The 20685-nt window shown below is 42.3% G+C and overlaps 1 protein-coding gene across 3 annotated transcripts in view; it reads left to right on the top strand.

The window, feature by feature from the left end:
• Nucleotides 1-12663, top strand: part of LOC128748637 (oligophrenin-1-like) — a 40287-nt gene extending 27624 nt beyond the window's left edge. Inside the window, exons 16-24 of one of the 3 annotated variants that reach the window (XM_053847585.1) lie at nucleotides 29-87; nucleotides 1959-2064; nucleotides 2143-2302; nucleotides 3570-3717; nucleotides 5398-5673; nucleotides 6437-6569; nucleotides 8451-8495; nucleotides 10285-10333; nucleotides 10400-12662. In XM_053847585.1, coding sequence (XP_053703560.1) covers nucleotides 29-87; nucleotides 1959-2064; nucleotides 2143-2302; nucleotides 3570-3717; nucleotides 5398-5673; nucleotides 6437-6569; nucleotides 8451-8495; nucleotides 10285-10333; nucleotides 10400-10411 — 988 coding nt within the window. In that variant the 3' untranslated portion in view covers nucleotides 10412-12662. Of the gene's footprint in view, nucleotides 1-28; nucleotides 88-1958; nucleotides 2065-2142; nucleotides 2303-3569; nucleotides 3718-5397; nucleotides 5674-6436; nucleotides 6570-8450; nucleotides 8496-8555; nucleotides 9375-10284 lie in introns of those variants that run through there. The other 2 variants (XM_053847584.1, XM_053847583.1) reach the window with 2 other exon arrangements.
• The last annotated feature ends 8022 nt before the right edge of the window (nucleotides 12664-20685 follow it).

The following is a 20685-nucleotide window of genomic DNA, read 5'->3' as shown; positions in this document are numbered from 1 at the left end:
AATACAAGTCTCCTGTTTCTGCACACAGGAGTCTGTCTGAGCCCCTCATGACCTACATCATCCACCCAGAGCTAATGCGCGCTGCAAGTAAGTCACATTAGGAGAGTGCTCTTTTGATGATTCAAATGACTGTAAACACTTATGAGTACTGAGCCTGTCCATGTATTGGAAGAACATCCTTAGAAAACTAAATGTGCCCCTCCTATTCCGAGTTCACGCAAGAATTATTTCCCTCCGATCCGAATCCCAAATGTCCTCTGTGTGACTAAGGATTAAGAGATCTGTCCTGCAAGTGAAGCGTGTAAGCTTTATGTAAGAGCTGGATTATTTGCAGGTGTGTCCGGGGTAAGTGGCTGCAGCGTCGCTATTACGCATGGAAATAGTGTGGTTTTCAGGATGGAGCCTTTCTCCTTCCGCTAATGAGAGAAGGATGGACCAAGATTGTTCACTGCTGCGTCATAAAGTACTCACATGTTGGTTGAGCTAGTCAGATGTGGATCTTTCATTAGCCACTGGTGCCTGTTGATTGTATTTCCAGTTGTGACTTTGACTCTACTGTATTGAGTCTTAGTCACTGTTGTGTCTTTGGTTCATTAGTTGTGTCTTGAATTCTTGGTAATTGTGACCTGGATTTCCTGCGGCCGTGTCATTTAGTCGTCAAGTGTGTCTCGGACTAGCCAATATTCCGTCTGTGGTATGTAGCAGATGACCTCTGGACTACTCACCGCTCTGTGGCTAAGATGCTGCGGTGTGTGAGTCACCGGTTTCTCAGGTTAGTCAAAGTTCTGAAACTGGTGGGTTTTGAACAAGTTATGGTTTTGGAAGTCTCCATTTGTGCCTTTGTTGATTTGTTGAAGAGCGAGTCATGGCGTCTTGAAAGTGTTGCAGAGACACAGGTGTTACATTGTCATATTTTCATTGCTTTGGTTTCCTTTCACGCATAACTTGAAACATGACATGGACGAAGTAATTGGGACCTTTAACCTAACATTTGGCTGCACATCTTCTGGAAATGAAATGAAATCAATCGGAACCATAAATGAGTTTTGGAATGTTCTATTCGTTCAGATGTGTAGGGTGTTGTTTCTGCACTGGAAGACTCACATCTGCATTCAATGATACGGTGTCAGTACTTTACATTGCACTAATGCATCAGAAGAAGCAATGCAATGCCAAAACATCTTTGTCTTCTCACCAGTTCTGACTGAAGGAGCCATGTTCTTTTCTTTGACGGCCTCATTTTTTGATGGGTTTTTCCTGAAAACCTCTTGTCTTATCTGTCCACATGATTTTCCCCCGCATACCTGTGTCCCATTATTTTGGGCAAACTCCAATCTGACTGTCAGAAGTGGTGCCCTGCTAGGTCTTGCACTGTAACCTCTTTATTCAGATGGTGACAGATAGTGAAAGCTAACACATTAGTACCTTTGTACAAAGGTGTTACTAACCTTGGCTGTCAGTTTTGCTCCTCCGTCCCCGTCCAGGGGGTTTAGTTACAGTGCTCTGGGCTGTTGGCTTCTTGATGACAGTGGACACTGGAACATTACGATCTCTGGAAATGGACTTTAGATAGTGGATACTTTTCCATAATTCTGGCTGCCTAAGCCACAGAGTGCTCTTCTTTTCTGTCTTTTCTCCATGCACCACCAAAGGTTGAGTCCAAAATCTTCCCCGTTTCAACCGATTGCAAATGTCAATTTGTGTTACACACTTGAATGCTTGAAATGAAATGATTTCAATCGTGCCATTGATTTTGTCCACTCTATTTTCGAGTTCTGTGTTTTACAAAATGGACTTCTTATTTTTATTTTTTATTTTGTTTTTCCAAAGTTAAAAAAATAATCATTATCAACAATTATCAGCTAGACCAGCTGAGTTTTGACCAAATAAATGTTCACCAAGAACAAAAAAGTAAGCAAGATTTTTACCTTTTCTGGTTTGTCTTCTTTCCATCTCAGAGTCGGATAACTTGGACTTCCGGTCATCAGAAATCCACTCACTCACCCACAAACTTCCTGAGAAGAACTGTGAGATGCTGGAGATGATCATTAAACACTTGGTCACGTGGGTTTTTTTTTTTCCCTCTCGTGCTCTTCTCAAAATATGCCGTACAACTTTGGTGAGTGTTGGTGTTGTCAACAGTGTTTGCAGCCACAGTGAAGAAAATCGAATGATTCCGTCCAACATGGCCGTGGTGTTTGGACCGACACTGATGAGAGCTCGGGAGGAAACTGTGGCAGCCATGTTGGACATCAAGTTCCAAAATATTGTTGTGGAGATTCTAATCGAGGACTACAAAAAGGTTTGCATTTGATGTGAAAAGATCTCTTACTTTATTGCATGCAATCAATAAACCACCCTTGTTGAGCTTAAATGATGAAGCAGATCTGGTCGATATGTTTTGATTTGCCAGTTTAGCATCATATTTATCCATAACATATGTCGATTTTTTTGAATTTGTGAAATGTCTCCCAAAAAAGCCGGTTAATTTGGGGTTTGGGCTACCGTAATCGTGCCAGTCGGCACGACCAAGACAATGGTTGGGAGTTCATGCGACTGCTCTACCTGGAAACAAATCCATCAAAAGATTAGTGGATCTGGTGTTTCTGAACATCACCAAAGTGTAATCATCTGTTGGTTGGAAATCAGGCAGACAGAGGAGAACAGAAACATAAAGTATATATTTCAATTGAATACCGCGAATGCCAAACAAGTATTGTGCCAGGAACAGATAACAGTTCGTCACTTGAATGTAACTATCCATAAATGTGAGCTGAAGCCAGTCATAATCAACCAGGCTCTCACTCTCAAAGTTCATTTATGTTGTGACCACTGCTTCAATTGAAAGTATGAAATTTCAGATGCTGACCTCTCCACAACTTTATGACTCATATGAAGTCCCTGGCTGCTCTACTGTGGGATTCTAGAAGACTTATTAGAGGCTTTCCTCCACATGCTCTTGGTCAGCTCGGTACACGGGTCTGACCGCAGCCTGCATGACATTTCTAAAGCATTTGCATTTGTCCAACATCTCAGCCGTCCAGTAAAGACACTTCTTCCATCTTTGGAGCATAAGTTTTTGCCTCTCATTGAAATATACGTCACTGATTCTTAACCATAGGGCCGGGGCCCATGGTTGGGCTGCTAGCGCCTCCTAGAGGGCCACTAGAATTTTTTTGGTTTTTCACCTTTGGGCTGTGAAGGCCAAGACGCTCAGTTCTAATACATTAGACATGAATGGTGGCAGTGGTGTCACTGAATTGACTTGACAGCTGTAAATCTGTGATTGTTACCAACCATGGAGTTGGTTTTTGAAAAGAAAAAATGATAAAGAAAGTGATGGTGCCCCCCTCAACAGTAAAAAGAAACTGTTCATGAGAAGCACCTGTTGAAACAGTTCTATTGAATGGGACCTGGTCCCATTTGTTGGGGGAAAGTTGGGCCCTGAGATCAAAAAGGTTAAGAACCTCTGATATACGCAATATAGTGACTCTGTGTGTGAATCTGCTGGCTATTTCATGCCACTGTCCGACAGCAAGTGTTGACTCCTGCTTGTGTTGTGGTTACAGATCTTCAGTAACGTGCCAGAGGACAGCGCCGCCCCTCCGCTGCCTCCTCCGCGCATCACCCCAAGGAAGCGGCAGCCCATCACCATCTCCAAGCGGCCACCTCGTGCTATTCAACCGCTTAGTCACGACAACTTTCGGCACACTGAGAGTAATTGTCGGCCCGGCTGGCGTCATCCTCACATCCTGTCTGCACATGGCCTTCCACGTTTAGAATACAAAGCAGCCGCATTAGCTTTTGCTCAAAGTTTAATTTGTGTCATGAAGAGATATTGATTTGTTCGAATAAATTCATTTAGATGTTTATTATCACTGCATTATTCCATTAGTTGTGCATTAGCGCTGATTGACTCAGTCTTAAGCTGAGTCGGTGAATAGCCTCCCGCTGCTGCTCCAATCATGTCATTTAGTCTCACATTCATACTGCTTGTTAAGTGGGTGTGTCGCCCTCCTCTCTGTCTCTGTGGGGAAGACGTACGCAGCACCTGCATCGCCTCCTTGTTTGACATTTAACTCTCTGTGCTTTACTGGTGATGCCACCAAATATCCAGCGCTGTCTAATTCATTTCACACAGCCCCAGTATGTGTGACTAATATTTGAATTGTGGCTCATGCCTGGCGTGTTATGGCGCATGACTCCAGTCTCTTACAAGCAAAATTGTTCATGAGGATCTATTTAAATGACTCTGGGGAAAGAAAGCTTCCCTTGTAGAGTTATCTGTCCGAGCTGAGAGAGTAGCAATGACCGTGCTAGCCAGAGGATCGCGTTTACGCCAAAGCGGGTCGAGCCAAAGAAACGTTGGTCAGAACTACACAAAAAAAAAAGAATAAATGAAAAAGGCCCAGATGTTTATCAAAGGATGCAGCCAGCTTTTGAGTCAGGAATTTGGCCTGTCCTTCAGAATGGTCAGAGAGCAACATCTCACCCACCGTAAAGGCCAAGCTCCTGGTCAAGCCAGTCTAGATGGATGGAAGGCAGGGTTTTCAGAAGGAAGCAGATTCTTCAGGTCTTTTCACCTCCTGTTGATAGGTCTTGAGTGACCGTCTGAGTGGCTCCAGAGCTTTTCTATGAAATCAAGCCCCCCGACCTCCTGGCGGCTTCGTGCAGTTTGAAAAATGGCTTTCCATTTCGAAATCTGTTTTCATTATCATCTGGGCAGATTCGTGTCTGTGATTCATCAGTCAAATCAATTGGTTGCATCAAAACACTATTTGTCACACTGACTACTGAGGACCTTTAGTGGTTTGGTTCACTAGCTAACTAAAAATACATGTAGCGTTTTGCATTCTCAGCCCCAGCAGGTCTCTGTACGTATTCTTCCATAGGTGCTCTTGAAGAGCTGGAATTCAATCATTGACAAAGTAGACAGCTCAAAAATAGTCGCCACAAAAAGTTTTCACCAATGATGGGAGGACCTAGCCACCTGGTCTGGACTCATCAGTGTGAGAAAACAAAGCTCTTTCACAATTTGAGTCAGTGGAAGAAGCAACTGAGCCCTTAGCCTGGAAATTGCCGTAGTCGTTTCATGAAACAGTGTTTCCTCGTTTGAAAAGGCCACTAGATGGCACTCTTTGCTGCATGATTGTTAGCTTTGAACAACCATTTCAATGAAACCTCACATCATTTTTATAGCAAGAGCGCCACCAACTGAGCTCTGAAAATAAGGACACTGTTTCATGACAATGTCCTTATTTTTGTAAATGCATTTGCTGGGACAATGTACACATGACACTCGTGAACAACCAGTGTTCTCTCCAAACGCTGTTAAACAATCCCTGGAATTATTGTTTATTCCATCCCTTTAAAACTATTTTCTCTTTTGTGTCACAGGTGAGCTAATGGACAGCTCTCCCGTGGAGGGCGAAGCTCCCATCAGTCCAGTTCCACTGCAGCGGCGAGGAGCGGTCACCTCCCCTCCGCCGGTCCCTAGGGATCCTCCTCCCAGACAAGCTCTGCTGCCCAGGACGCCCAGCAGACTGGCCGACAGCAGCAAACAAAAAGCTGAGTCTTCATTGGCCAATGGGGAGTCTGGAGTCTACGTGAGCAGAGTGCCGTCGTTCCAGGCCAGACGGGTTCCTCCTAAAGTAGCCCCGCCAACCAGAGAAGGTAGGATGAGATGGCTGGAAGAGCAACTGACGAATCCTCGCTGTGTACTCAACTGAAACGACGATGATTGAGTTTAATCTTCCTGGAAATGCAAACATTTACTTTACTACAGTCATTTTGCTTTCACACTTGGAACTAGTCACAGTTCATACAGCAAGCAGGCATAACATTATGACCTCTTTCCAAGTCCGTACTTTGCAACCAAAACTGTATCCTCATCTGTGTTGTTAGTGCTATAAAAATGCATGAAAAGTCCTGGGTGCACATGAGATGAACTCACAAATATAACTGAAGTCTGATGAAAGGCATCAGAAGAATCGACGCAGAGATTATTTATGGAATTACGGGAAGTTTCAGCATGTGCATTTGTAATTGCTGCCTCCCAGGCTAAGCAGTCGATCCTGTTCCTCCGTGGCAACAATCCGTCACAACCAAGATCAGGGTCTCTTATGTGCTCCGTCTGCGTGTCTGGTGCTGAAACCAGACCATGATACATTTGTAGTAAATGCAAGGGTTGTAAAAGATAAAACAGGTGTTTGCAGCTGCGTTGCATATTTTGTTCTTCCCCTGATGTGACCTTGTCAGTGATACTGGTGTCTAACGTTACCACTTCTTTCTTCATCACTCAGAAATGTATCAAATGTCACCTGTGACGGTGTTAGCCCTGAACTGTTTATAAGCATCGAAATGACATGTTTAATGTGCTAAATATAATGTGCCTGATTCTTCTGAGCATCATTCAGAAGACTCTCTTGTGTTCCAGGAGACAAGCCTAGGCACATAGAGAAGCCAGCCATTTGCCGGCCCCCAGTAAGGCCCCCTGAGCCCCCGTCCAGATACCAAGCCGCACAAAAGAGTCCAAATCCGTCCAGCAGCGACGGCTCATCAACGTCCTAGTAAGTGCTCATTACAGATGCAAAGGTCTGGCTGCCACTGGTCTGACGGCTTGTGCCGCACGCAAGAAGCAGGTCATTGAGTTCAATGGAAGTTTGCAGCCAGCAGTTTTAGCGGAAGTAGCTTGACACAGTTTCAAATGATCTGCTAGGAACAGTCAACGCCAATGTTCCCTCTAACTTTCACTCTGAGCATTCCCTTCGACCACTGTGAGCGATCGGTCGATGTTGGCTGTGGTGACTTCTGTAATAATATATAGTGCAATAGTAATAGTATAATAGCGTTTATAATTTAAAAATAAAAAAGTAGAAAAAAAAGCATTTCAATTGTCTTTGAATTGTATACATTATCACATATTTGAACTTACATAAACTGAATAATAACGTCATATATTCAAAATAAAAATCTAGAATCTAAGAATACAACAAGTAAACCAACTCATCATTGTCTTTTACAATATTTAAGACTCAAGAGTCCATCTATTGTGTAACCACGGTACTCTGTGAGGGCTGCTCATGGAACGGTGAGCCTGTGTGGATCAGGCAAAAACGAATGAGGAGTACGCTTCTTTCACATACTACACTGTTGATTTCTTCACCTGACTAGCGTGTCATTCTGAAACCTGGGCTGCTACGATCCTCTTTCACTCGTTTCTCCCTGAGTGGCACTCCACAGCTCTCCCAATTGGCTCAGTGTTTTGACCAACCACGCGCGACTTTAAGAGAAATCAGCTCTTTAAAAGTCAGTCAGCCAGGACATCAAATGTATTGTAGTTGCTGTCCTGTCCATTGTGTATGTAGCGGTGCCACTCAGCGGACGCAGATCTTGAGTGTTAGAAATACCCTGTATTGTATGCGCGGTCGTCACCGCTGCACCAAAACAGTGATGGAAAATTCAATATGCGGTTTTGGTGTGCAGCATAAATATTTTGTGCACCAAGACCGTTTCAGCAATTGTGCATGCACACAGTTCAGAGGGAACATTGGTCAACACTCTTAAATGATCTATATGTAAATTTTGTTTGCTGCTAAAAATTGTCATTATTTTATCTATTGTTGTGTTTGAATATTGACTGATGTGATGTGTGAACTGGTGAGCACTGGTTAGCACCACACACCCGCCATTGTGGGTGACTTCATAGGAACACAATGTGCGATGAAATAAGATCATTTCCAGTCCGTGAAAAATGTATCGAGTCCCTATATCTTGCAATAGTGTCTTGAAGTGGTGTTGAACGCATGCATTTTTCACCACAGTGTCATTGAAGTTGCTGCTGTCAATAACAAATGATACAGCTAGTACAGTTTACGACCTCCAGGAGATCAACTCTGTTGACAGAGCTGTGGACATGGGGGCGAAAACAGTGCATTTTGAGTGCTTTTAAGGGTAAATAAAAAGCCTCTGATTTCATTGCCTCTGATTTAATCTGATTGGAGCCTGTAAAAATCCATATATTAGCCGCGCTGTATTATAAGACGCAGGGCTCAGACCGCGAGAAAACAATATCTATTCATTTTCTACCGCTTATTCCCTATTGGTTTCTCGGGAGGATCCCAGCTACTCAGGGCGAGAGGCACAAGCTACACCAATTCACCTCAGTATGTTTGTGGATGGTGGGAGGAAACCAGAGTGCGCAAAGGACTCCCCCCCACAAACCCAGGAGAGTAGAACATAAAAAAAAAACTCCTCATGACCTTTCTGTTGTGCTACCCGAAATAAAAAATGCTCATGTCATTTGGAAGTAGTTTGCGCTCCACAATTTCCTCTCCCTCACAGACAATACTTCTGTGAAGTCACAAAGAACACAAGTGGAAGATCTTCCTGTTGTTTTGGATTTACATTTCTGAAATGTCCACCTGAACACTTGTTTTGTCCGTCCCCAGTGTTGCCTCCAAGACCAGGTTTTTCGAGAATGCTTCAAGAGCGAGGTATGTAAACCTTTAACAGCCCAACAATATGACAAGACAGACACACTTGCTCTCCATCAGGAGCGAGCTGATACGTTTGACAGGGCTCCAGACACATGGAGACTTTGAGTGTTGGAGTTCAACATCAGAAGGAGGCTGGAAAAAGGATGAAAATCCTTCAGCAGAAGACGCAAACCAGGCAACTTCTATTGACAAGAAGGTTGTTGACATTATTCAGACCTTTGGAAGCAGCTTTGACCTTTGGAAGGATGTTCAGGTGATGGGAGGAAGATGATGCAGTCGGGACAGCCGCAGCTGGAGAATGTATTTTGGAAAAAAGTTGGTTGGTGTTTAAATTCAACTTGGATTTGGTGAAGACTATACACTAAGAAGTTGGGTTAACTGATGAATGGAACAGTTAGTTATTAAGTAGAGCAGATGTGGGCAAAATGCGGCCTTTCACCTGCATTCTTGTGGCCCTCATCCAGTACAGCAGAAATTGTACTTCTTCCAGCCATTTCTATTTGAATACCCATATTAATTCATTTTACCCATTTATCCGTTTGTTAAATATTAAATATTACTCCTGAAAAGAATCTAATGATATTTTTTATCACCCCTCATAATAAAGTGAAAAACAACCTGGTGAAAAAGGGATTTTATGTTTTCTTTTCTTCTTCTTTATATAAAATGAAACAATCCACCTACATATTTAAGAGCATCATGTGTAATAACACTTTTTATTGTATTTTTTTTCCAGTTTTATTATGAAATAGTATGTATATAGCATGTATATATAATGTGTAACAGTATATGTATATATGTATGTATATAAAGTATGTGTATGTATACATATGAATAACATTTTTTATTATATTTTTTTCTCCTAGTTTTATATTGCTATAGTATGTATATATTATCTATATATAATGTATAACACTATATATGTGTTATATATTATACATGTACTGTATATACATATATGTATATATGTATATGTATAACATTTTTTGTTAAATTTTTTCTAATATTTTTATAATATGTATGTATATATATGTATAGCACTATATATGTATATATATGTATGACACGTTTTATAATATTTTTTTCCTAGTTTTATAATGCTATAGCATGTCTCTTATTTTACAATCCTATGGCTCGACGGCCCCTCACAATGGTCACTGTCTGTAGTGAGGCCTCTTCAGGAATTGAATCGCCCAGCCCTGGATTAGCTTGGTTTACATTGTGTCCAGTCATTGAGGACATTCAGAAAACGTGAGCCCTCTATGTTTGGAAATAACAGGTAAGTCGGTTCAGATGTTGGGAAATGTGAGAGAAGTGGGCCAGACATTGGACCGGCCCTTTGAGAAGAATGTTTTGGGATTACAGAGCCCAGTTAGGAATTAAGTTTTGTGGGGGCGTCCAGAATAGGTTGACAGCTTGGTGAAGTATGAGGGAGACTCTGAGGTGGATGTGCAGAAATGAGCTTGATCGGTTGAAAGAGAAGCTTGATGTTAGTAAGTCTGGTGTCGGCTGGCGTGTAGCAGGTTTCCCTTGTGTTGGTGTTGCTGCTTGATTCCATCAGAAGTCTGTGGATTAAGATATTCATGATGAAAGTTCAGTTGGTGGACACAAAAGCCTTCAGCAGCCCTGGTTGAGAAACACTGTGTCCAGGCTCATCTGGGTGGTCTTGGACCTGATCTGAAGTAGCCTTGTTTAAACAGCGTGAGATGAACATGCGACATCCACCGCAGCGCAGCCGCTAGAGAGCAAGTCAAGCTTTCTTTCTCATGCCTCCCTCTCGTGTTAGTCCGCAGGTCTCCCCTCCGGCACCGGCGGCGGCCAATGTGAAGAAAGAGGTGGGATGCTGTGAGCGCGATGGTCTCTGATGTGAATGTCACACCAGCTTTCTTGTCACTTCCCAGAATCCAGGTTAGCCGCGCCCGGACTATAACTTGTGACTGCTCCACGTGCTCCTAGGTTCTCGCCTGGATCCATGGCCTCGGCGTCTTAGCCGGATTCCATCTGATCTGTTTAGATAAATTAAGCAACTTATCTCTGGTTTGGCTGAAAGGATTCTTTCAGTGGCACTTGGTTTTGAGTGGATCTGATATTTAGGGAGACAAAGCAGCAAATTGACTCATGAATGTGCCCAGTGTGTGAACGTCCCAAAGCTGTGTGAAAGTGGCTCTTGTTTCCCTCCATTTTGTCCAGTTTATCACTGCATGATTTGTAGTTAGCTGACGTGTTGACATCAACTCAATAAAACAGTTTAGCTGATGACATCCAAAACTGCCATTGGAAAATGTGTCAGTTGAATTACCGTTGCTAGCAACATTAGCATACATTAGCCATTAGCCAACATGGAGTGTGTTGTTCCAAACATAATACAATGTTAAAATCTCAACAAACGCTCAGTTAAATAATTGAAGTGTGTACTGAAATATACAGTAGCTGGTTATCTCCATTTTATCATCATTTTATTAAATTGTCACTGTTACATCCAGATTTCTTAATACCTGTCATCTAAAGCCTAATGCAAATATTGATTTATGAAATTATTGATTTATGATACTGTCACTGTGTCTTTAATACCAAATGTTTATATATATATATATCGGTCAAAAGAACACCCCCAACTTTTCCACTCGCATGTCAAAGCATAGTACAAATAAGCAATTGGAATCAAAAAAGACATGATGGAATCAATTTATAGACCAAAATGTTTTAGAAACTGTTGACTCATCTCATTCTTTTTTTTGTTTATGAAAATACAAGAACAGTGGACACATTTTTCTATCTTTTCAAATTGTCTGAAGTCATTGCTGAGATTGCAGCCTTCCATGATGGTAATTTTGCCATGTTTTACAGGTTGGATCAGCTGCACGGTCCAAGACAAATAATAACTCAGAGTCAACAGTTATTTTCTTAAAAATGTTCTTCCTCTGAAGGCAAAATGTCAGTATTAACTCCAATCACTCTTCGGTTGACATGACAAATTGATGTTCTAATTATTTGCGTTAACACTTTAGCACTATTCATTTGTGTCGGGCAGCAATACGACACAACTATGATAAGAAGTGTCATGATAACGTCAATATGTCACCGCGTCTATGTTGATAAGTTGTTAGAATACTAGAATGAATAGACTTATGAGTAGCAGCTAATCTGATTTGTGGAACACACCTGCTGGTGTCTGTGTGTGAAACCAGCAGTGGCATTATGTTAACTGCTGTTCTTGGGGGTGATGTTTCCAGTGTCAAGTTCAATTGATCTTTTTGTAAGTTGGTTTTCAGATACAAAATCAGCCTTGTGACTAAGCAGGAAACTGGATTTGAACTATTTTAAACAGTCCTTATGGTAAGTACTTAGCAACACTCCACTGAGGATATGTTATGGAAACAGGATTTTCTGCTTGTCTGTTGCTTATGTGTGTCGACTTTAGGTCGAGAGTCGTTTGTATGTTTGTGTTTACAGGATGTTTCAGTTAGTTCTGTGTGTAACACTCCATTGTATGAATTGATCTTAAATGTTGTGAATTTAAAAAAAAAAAAGACTACCTGTTTTTTTGTGCGGAAATAAATAGTTCTCAACATGACATTTCAAACGTGTTGTTCCTGTTTGGTTTCGTTTCTCTAAACACCTCGTAGTCATTGGCAGCTTTGACTTTACATTAACCTACTGCTAGAGTTTGACTTGCCAGGTAGAGATTGAAAAAACCTGAATTTTCACATTCGTCTCTGAGGGACATTCCGGGCTCTCCATGTCACCTGCTGGAGCTTTGAATACGAGCAATTGACTGAAAATTACATTTAAGTTTCATAAGTGTATTAATTTTTCCATATTGTTCAATCTTTTTTGATTAAAGTGCTTGATTCCCACACATCTGTAATGAAAACTACAGTTACTTAAACAGTTTCACGAAGCAAATAAAATTTTAAGTGCTAAAAAAAAAAAACTGTCAAACACGAGTGTTAGGGTGAGAAATGGGACACAGCCTAAATGTACTCCATGTTAGATGTTCGATAAGAGCTCACTCCTGCGAGCGGAATGGAATTCATGTTATATTTTCTGCTGGCACTTTTTCCAGTCTTCACTGTCAGCAGTCAGATTCAGAGCATGGAAACCTCTGGGGGTTTAATAAAGAACCGAGGTGACATTGAACAGAAACCGGTCCAATGAATGCTATAATGTTAATGCTTTGCTGTGATGCTTCTTGCCCACCAGCCCTGCATTTTTTCATACAAATATTCCACGTTATTTTTTTCTAACCTACTGTTATACAATGACAGCTGGCATACGAAGCAAAATTACAGAGTAGCTTCTGAAAATTTTTGCTGTGACTTCCGTGCTGCGAACGTTCGAACGATCTGCATGGAGAGGCACGTCTCATTTTGCCTCAGAACTTTTCACTATTTTGTGCCATTTGTTCGTGCCACAGTTGGTGTGCAAGGACCTTTAGTTTACAAAGATACATATCAACAATGAACCTGGAATCTGTTGATGCAAGAAAAACAATGTGTCTCTAGTGTTACAGTGAAGCAATGTGAATGTGAAAACACTTGCATGAGTTTGACCCCCGATTTAATGAATGAGGCACTGTGCTGAACATGGTGGCGTAGTCTGAAGTCATTGGTTCGAATCCCAGTGAGTTAACCAGCGTAGGCCCTAAGGCAGGGTCCTTGTTGAGCCATTGAAAGTTGGATGTGATGCTGTGTTTAGCCAGGAAATAATCTGTTTTGCTAAATGAATCAGCTCCATATATTTTTTGTGAATTTTGCTATGTTGAGTGGTGAGTCATGTGGTCCGTGGCAATGCTATTTGGCCATCTAAATACCTAGCTGTTCCCGTTCCAAGAGGGCTTAGTTCCAGAAATACCTCTCGATCAAGTTGCTGTCAGAATCAGAGCCAACACTGCAGTTCAACTCTATCAAAATGTTCCCAAATATCCATAGATATGATAACTAATTGAAATACAGAACGGGTTGCAGCAAAGACCAGTAAGGCTGAAGTGAGGAGGGCGTTGAAGAGGATGAAGAGTGGAAAGGCCGTGGGCCCTGATGACATACCTGTTGAGGTGTGGAAGTGTTTAGGAGAGATGGCAGTAGACTTTTTGGAAGTAGTGGAAAGTAGACTAAGTGCAGAAGTTAGCATTCATGCTTCAAAAAAGAGCACCACAGATGCAGTGTTTGCTTTGAGGATGTTCATGGAGAAGTACAGAGAAGGTCAGAAGGAGCTCCATTGTGTCTGTCTGTCATTGTGTGACCTGGAGAAAGCGTACGACAGAGTGCCAAGAGAAGAGTTGTGGTATTGTATGAGGAAGTCTGGAGTGGCAGAGAAGTATGTTCGAGTCATGACATGTATGCCATGTGTAAGACAGTGGTGAGGTGTGCTGCAGGTGTCACAGAGGAGTTCAAGGTGGAGGTGGGACTGCACCAAGGCTCAGCTCTGAGCCCCTTCCTGTTTGCCATGGTGATGGACAGGTTGACAGATGAGGTCAGACAAGAAGCCCTTGGACGATGATGCTTGCTGCTGACATTGTGATCTGTGGTGAGAGCAGGCAGAAAGTGGAAGATAATCTAGAGAGGTGGAGGTTTGCCTTAGAAAGGAGAGGAATGAAGGTTAGCCGTAGTAAGACGGAATACATGTGTGTGAATGAGAGGGACCCAAGTGGACAGGTGAAGTTACAGGATGGAGAGATAAAGAAGGTAGAGTACTTAGGCTCAACTGTCCAGGCCAAAGGAGAGTGTGAGAAAGAGGTGAAGAAGCAGGTGCAGGCAGGATGGAATAATTGGAGAAAAGTGTCAGGTGTGATGTGTACAAAACGGTGGTCAGGCGAGCAATGTTGTATGGTTTGGAAACAGTGGTACTGAGGAAAAGACAGGAGGCAGAGCTGGAGGTAGCAGAGATGAAGATGCTGAGGTTCTCTCTAGGAGTGACAAGGATGGATAGGGTCAGGAAGCAGTATATCAGAGGGACAGCACGTATCAGGTGTTTAGGAGACAAGAGTGAGATGGTTTGGACATGTACAGAGGAGAGATAGCCAGTACATTGGTAGGAAGACATTGAGGTTGGAACTGCCAGGCAGAAGGTGGAGAAGAAGTCCAAAGAGGAAATTTATGGCTGTGGTGAAGGACATGTGGATTATAGGTTTGAGAGAAGAGGAAGCAGAGAGCAAGGAGAGATGGAGCAAGATGATCAGCTGTGGCCACCCCTGAAAGGAGAAGCCCAAAGAAACAGAAGAAGAAATACCATAGAAAATTACAATGGAATATAGCACAACTCTGGATATGAGAATGTAGAATTCCTCTTCAAAGAATTGGAAACTAAGCCTCCAGTTTAAATCTTCAACCCCGCAACCAATGGAACGTCCACTTTTTCTGGAAATGTCCGCCTTGATCAGTGGGAATATGTGGTAAAATACGGTAAAGATGTTTGGACTGCTCAGGTGAAATTTGATTTTATATGAAGAAAGAAGCCCATCTGAATATGATATCGACGAGGAAAACAAACCCGCAAGAGCTACACTTTTTGGAGTTGCTCCGAGCCATCACATGCTGCGTCTTGGATAAGACCTGGCAACGTTATTTTACTTTCTTTGAAGGCATTAGCTGGGACGGTGAAATATTCACTCGCTGCATAATAAATACCAGCAACATGCTCTGAAACAACACATCATTCCTGTCATCTGTGTACGAGAGCTAGAGGGAAGGAAACCTATGGCTGGGCCTCCATGCAGACAGAGAAGCACGCTCAAATTAAACTACTTGGTTGCGATAGAAGATGAACAATCGTCTTTGACAGGTGGTTTTCAACAGGATTTTACACACATTTTGTAAGTGTCAGTGCAACATGACACGTTTATGTTGTGTCTATTGTGTTTACTTACTTTTACATGCTCTTACCTTACCTGTGACTAGGGATGGGTGATAATTTATCATACACAATGTGCCGCCAAACACAATCTCCACGATGACAATTCTGCATATTACGATAAATTTGATAAACACGTGGCTCACTTGCTGCATTGGACCTGCACACATGAACATGACAAGACATGCGCTGTGCTCTCCAGCTCGACGGCGTTTGACAGCCGACACTGCTGTGTGACAGTTGTGGAGAGTGTGGTGGACTTTTGGTTCACGTAGTTTTAAACTCATTTTTAATACAGGCAACCTTTGATAATGACAATGGTCGACGCTGAGTCTCTGGATCCATGTTTAGTTTATTAGATGGAGTGCAGTCGTCTGCCTTGGTTCACATCAACACGTGCAGGTCTCCCGCTGCGCTGGTGCCTCGGCCAAACACCGTGGTGAAAATAGTTGGATATTAGACGGAGCTCTGTTCCAGTATTGGTGGCGGCGTCCTCTTTCGCATCCCCATTAAGGTTGACTGATCGCGGACACACTCTCACAGGCTGCACTAATGCTACAACCCGGCATCAGTTAGGGACCGTCAACAAATTCTAAAGTGGTCGTGAAATCTTCAATAAGGCAATGAAAAACAACCATTTTAGGAGAGAAAATTGTGAACAGGTTTTTCATCACACAAGACAAAGGACTAACAGTTTGTATAATGATTTGGAGACTAGAATATGACATGATCATTGATTCCCTTGATTTCTAATACTTCTTCAATAGCATCTAGGAAATGTGTCCAGACTGGTCCATAGTTCAAGTCAACTCTTCAGAGACATGGGATACAGCAGACAGACGGCTCAATTTAACCCTTGAATAAAACTGGCACAGCAGTCTGTCAGACACCAGCGGCTTCTACCAGAGACATGAAACACTGAATTTCTCATCTCTACACTTAGTTAACTATTATATTTAAACATAAACAAATAATGATGTTGGAGACAAACTCCACTGATAAGTTTCATCATTCAACAGTTTCAAGGGAGACTGTTGTGTACAACACATGAATTTGAATGGAAATGTACTTATCCTGGTTTTTAGCGATATCGCCGAAATGACATTTATTGCAATATTTTTTTTCGCCCATGCCTACCTGTGAATATATATATACCTCTTGAACCTCTTGAACAACTGAAGATAATTCAAAAATCGTAGATACAGACACTAAAACAAGTGCACCTTATGAATCCTGAAGCTTTCCTCCAAGCCTGAGCACATTTTCCTGTTTCTACAGTAAATGGTTTCCGATTGCTGACCAGTTGAAAATGAGAGACATTTCAAGTTTTGGCTGCTCTTGGGTTCCTGTATGTGTATGGGAGTCAGTGAGATTAGCCGTAGAGCTTGTGCAAAATCATAACGTTGTTCTGAGAACATCACAAGAAAGAGGACAAGTGTGTCTTCATAAGTGAGAAATCATTTGCTGGGTTGCACTGTTTTCTTGAAAACTGCAGTGGAATAAAAACAAAATGGTGCAGTCTCCCAAGCATCTCCTCTCCATCATCAAGGTCAGAGCAGCTGGTCGTCGTGGTTTCCTGCGTCTGTAGCTTCACAACCGTGGATAGTGAGCGCCAGTTTCACCTTTTCCGTTTTGTTTTTCACTGCAAACACAGGCTGAACCAACGAGATTTAAGAAGAGAGAAGAATGAGCCACTGTGAAAGTGTGTCTGTAAATAGCTTCAAGCCAGTTAATTTTGTAGCTCATCAATTCAAGAGAGATTTTTTTCCAAAAATCAGATGACCAACAGGAAATCTTCCAGACGTCCTAATTTCTTTTTTTTTAAAAGACAAAACGCATTGACTTTTCGTACTTCACTGTCAGTCACAGATCTCGGTGACCAGGAATCTGCTGTTGTTTACTACTGCATCACAGTTCCATGTGATTTCGCCTTTCTCTGGACCCGTCCAGTTGGGGAGCGTTCCCACATCCCAGCTGCCAAATCAAACATCAAAGTTCACCCTGGTCTTTTCTGCGACACCCAACCTGGAGTGATGACCCTCACTCTCACTGTCCTCTATTGAAACCAGGCTGCTGGAAACCTCCATGTGTGTTTGTAATCTATTTATTTTCAGATCTGCTCCTCCCACCGCATTCCAGCATTCACTGCCCCCCGCCCTTCACTCTCCCTTGCCAACCTCGGCAGCGGACCACCCCAGGAATCTCCCAATCTGGACTGATGCCATTGTATCTCAGTTCATTGAGATGAGGAGCATTATTCAGAAAGTGGGGTGACGTGGGACCGAAAGCTTCACCCAGCACAACTGCTGTTTACTAACTCACCATCCTGACTTGACCAGCGTCTGTGGTTTGATTTCCATTGAACGCAGTGTGACATTATACTCAAGTGTTTGATCAGTCGTCAGTACTGACAAGTATATTTAACATGGGGTAACCTTTTCTCAAAAGTTGAGACCGGTGGTGTTGGCCAATTGATAGGGTGCTATCTCACCTCGCGGGCAAAGTTCACATGCTGGAGAGGACCGCGTGTAAAAGTGGACGTCAAGGGACACAACTGTCCGCTTTTCACTCCCGCAGCTCTTCTGGAAGAGTCGTGGGAGTCTGGATATGTTTTGTGAATTTTGAGAAAGGCAGGCGTCCAGGTCTCCCAGAACTTGTGGGGGCCACGGAGGGAGCATGTGGTCAAGGTCTCTATTTCGAGGGCGATCCAATCCCTGTAAACCACAGCCAAACTTTCAAAACCAAGTCAGAGGCAAAATTCTGCACTTTAGTTTCAAGTTATGCCATGATCATATCAACCTGAGACACCAAGACTGACCGCGTTGAAATAAAAGCAAGTGCAAACTGGTTTAGGGTAAGATTCTTTGGTTGCTTTTTTTTTTTTTTGACGTATTAACTTGGAGGAACTGGTTTGCACATGCTCTGGCAGAATGCCTGGCTTCAGTTTTCACCACACCTAATGGGAACGAGTGCAAGCACCAGCTGTCATCGACCAGACGTGTGATGATGAAGTCCAGGGGTCACTAGTGATGGGCGATATGGACAAAAAAAGTTATCACGATAAATTTGGCGATAACGAGAATTAATAACAATTACTGTGGTAAATACATTTTCATTCTTTTCCATGTGTTGGACACTACAGTTTTGTGATGAAACTTATTAATGGAGTTTGTCTCCAACATCAGTATTTGTTTATGTTTAAATATAATTAACTACGTGTAGAGATGAGAAATTCAGTGTTTCATGTCTCTGGTAGAAGCCGCTGGTGTCTGACAGACTGCTCTGCCAGCTTTATTTAGGGGTTAAATTGAGCCGTCTGTCTGCTGTATCTCATGTCTTTTAACAGTTTATGTTGACTATGGACCAGTTGGACACAATTCCTAGATGCTGTTGAAGAAATATTAGAAATCGTGGGAATCAATGATCATTTAGTCATATTCTATTTTCCAAATCATTATACAAACTGTCACTCCATTGTCTAATGTGATGAAAAACCTGTTCACAATTCTCTCTCCTAAAATGGTTGTTTTTCATTGCCTTATTGAAGAGTTCACTGATACTTCCACTGTTTTAGAATTTGTTGATGGTCCCTAACTGATGCCGGGTCGTAGCACTAGCGCTGCCTGTGAGAGTGTGTCCACGATCAGTGAACCCTAATGGGGAAGAGGACGCCGCTGCCAGTACTGGAACAGAGGTCCGTCCAATACCCAACTATTTTCACCACGGTCTTTCGCCGAGGCACCAGCGCAGTGGGAGACCTGCATGTGTTGATGTGAACCAAGGCAGACGACCGCGTCAGAGAACCTATGAGGACCACTCCATCTAATGAAATGAACACATCCAGAGACTTAGAGTCGACCAGTGTCATTATCAAAGGTTCCCTGTATTAAAAATAAGTTTGAAACTACTGGAGAGAGCGGCACACCGTCGCGGTCTTGTCATGTTCACATATGCAAGTCCAATGCAGCGGGTGCTGCATGTTTATCGAATTTATCGTGAGATGCATAATTGCCATCAAGGAGATTGTGTTTGGCGATTTATCGGGTTTGGTAAGTTATCGCCCATCCCTCGTGGTCACTTGCACATAGAATTGAAGTACTGTAGTATTTCAGCGGCACCCAATCTGAGCTGCGGTTTATGGTCAAACATGAACTGACTATGTTTCATTTAGTTATTTATTTACCCTTCATCACGTCACTGTGTCAACACTGACAGCCCCGACATATATTGAAAATTTTTAAAGTAAAAAATTTATTTTTTAACACGTCAACCTTCTTCCAATAGTTCCTTCCAATAGAACAAGATATTGGTAACATTCCTTGGGGACCCCGGTCCATACTAACAGACTAGCATCACACAGATTTGGAAGGGTGCTCCATCAGCTTGGGTATCTCTGGAGGCCTTTCCAAGTAAACTCAACCAATCTGAGAAAGCCATACTTCATTAGTACTAAGGGCTCTAAAGTGGGCCAATAGCCAATATCAGCCAACATCTACTTAACTCCTTGCAGTTGTACAAGCTTCAAAGGAGCTTCTCCAAGAACTGCATATTTTCTAACCATTTCTGTAAACGCTGGGGATGCATGAAGTCGAAAATCCCTGTCGTTCTATCGTTAACAGGGTTTCAATCCACCAATTCTCAATCAAATTTTCACAAATAGCGAAAATAAACATTAATGGAAATACAGAAAATCTGTAAAAAGCCCAAAAGTTTTTACGCTTGGAGGAGGGGGACCGGTGGAAGGAAAATGTTGCCTTTTTGCGTTGGAAACACGTTTAGTGGATAAATAATTACTGGACCAGATATCAGCTCACACATGTACATTGTGGTCCAAAAGAGGGCAGAAGACAATGATGTCAGATATGTTTGTTTGGGATGAAGAAACAGAAATTAGGAAATGTAAATCAGGACCATGAGCAGTTGTTGACTGTCGCTGAGTGTTTTGCGACAGACAGACGCTCTCTGATGGCACCATCTCATGGCGCACTCTCCTCTGAGTAACTGCAAAATAATAACAAGCAAGTCGCATTTTCTATTAGTGAATTTTCACTAAATTGTGCTAAAATGTCAAAATATCCAGCTGGAAAACGAACTAGTTTTCGAATCAGCACATTCATGCTTCCATTCTGACGCTTGATCTGAACTTCAACAAGTTATCACTCCACCACACACAGTGATAAGCAGCATGTGTTACCAACCGAGCTACTGAGGCTGGTGCGTGTGTATTGTCACTCTCTAATGTACATAACATAAATAGTAGGAAAAAGTGAAAACAAGACAAACATTTTTACAGAAGCACATTGACATTGTTAGTGCCAGAATCGTTTTAATTGCCTTT

Source organism: Synchiropus splendidus, chromosome 17 (assembly GCF_027744825.2).
Source record: "Synchiropus splendidus isolate RoL2022-P1 chromosome 17, RoL_Sspl_1.0, whole genome shotgun sequence".
Classification (NCBI taxonomy): Eukaryota; Metazoa; Chordata; class Actinopteri; order Syngnathiformes; family Callionymidae; genus Synchiropus; species Synchiropus splendidus.
The sequence above is the reverse complement of the archived record's forward strand: the minus strand, read 5'-3'. Positions and strand labels throughout refer to the sequence as shown.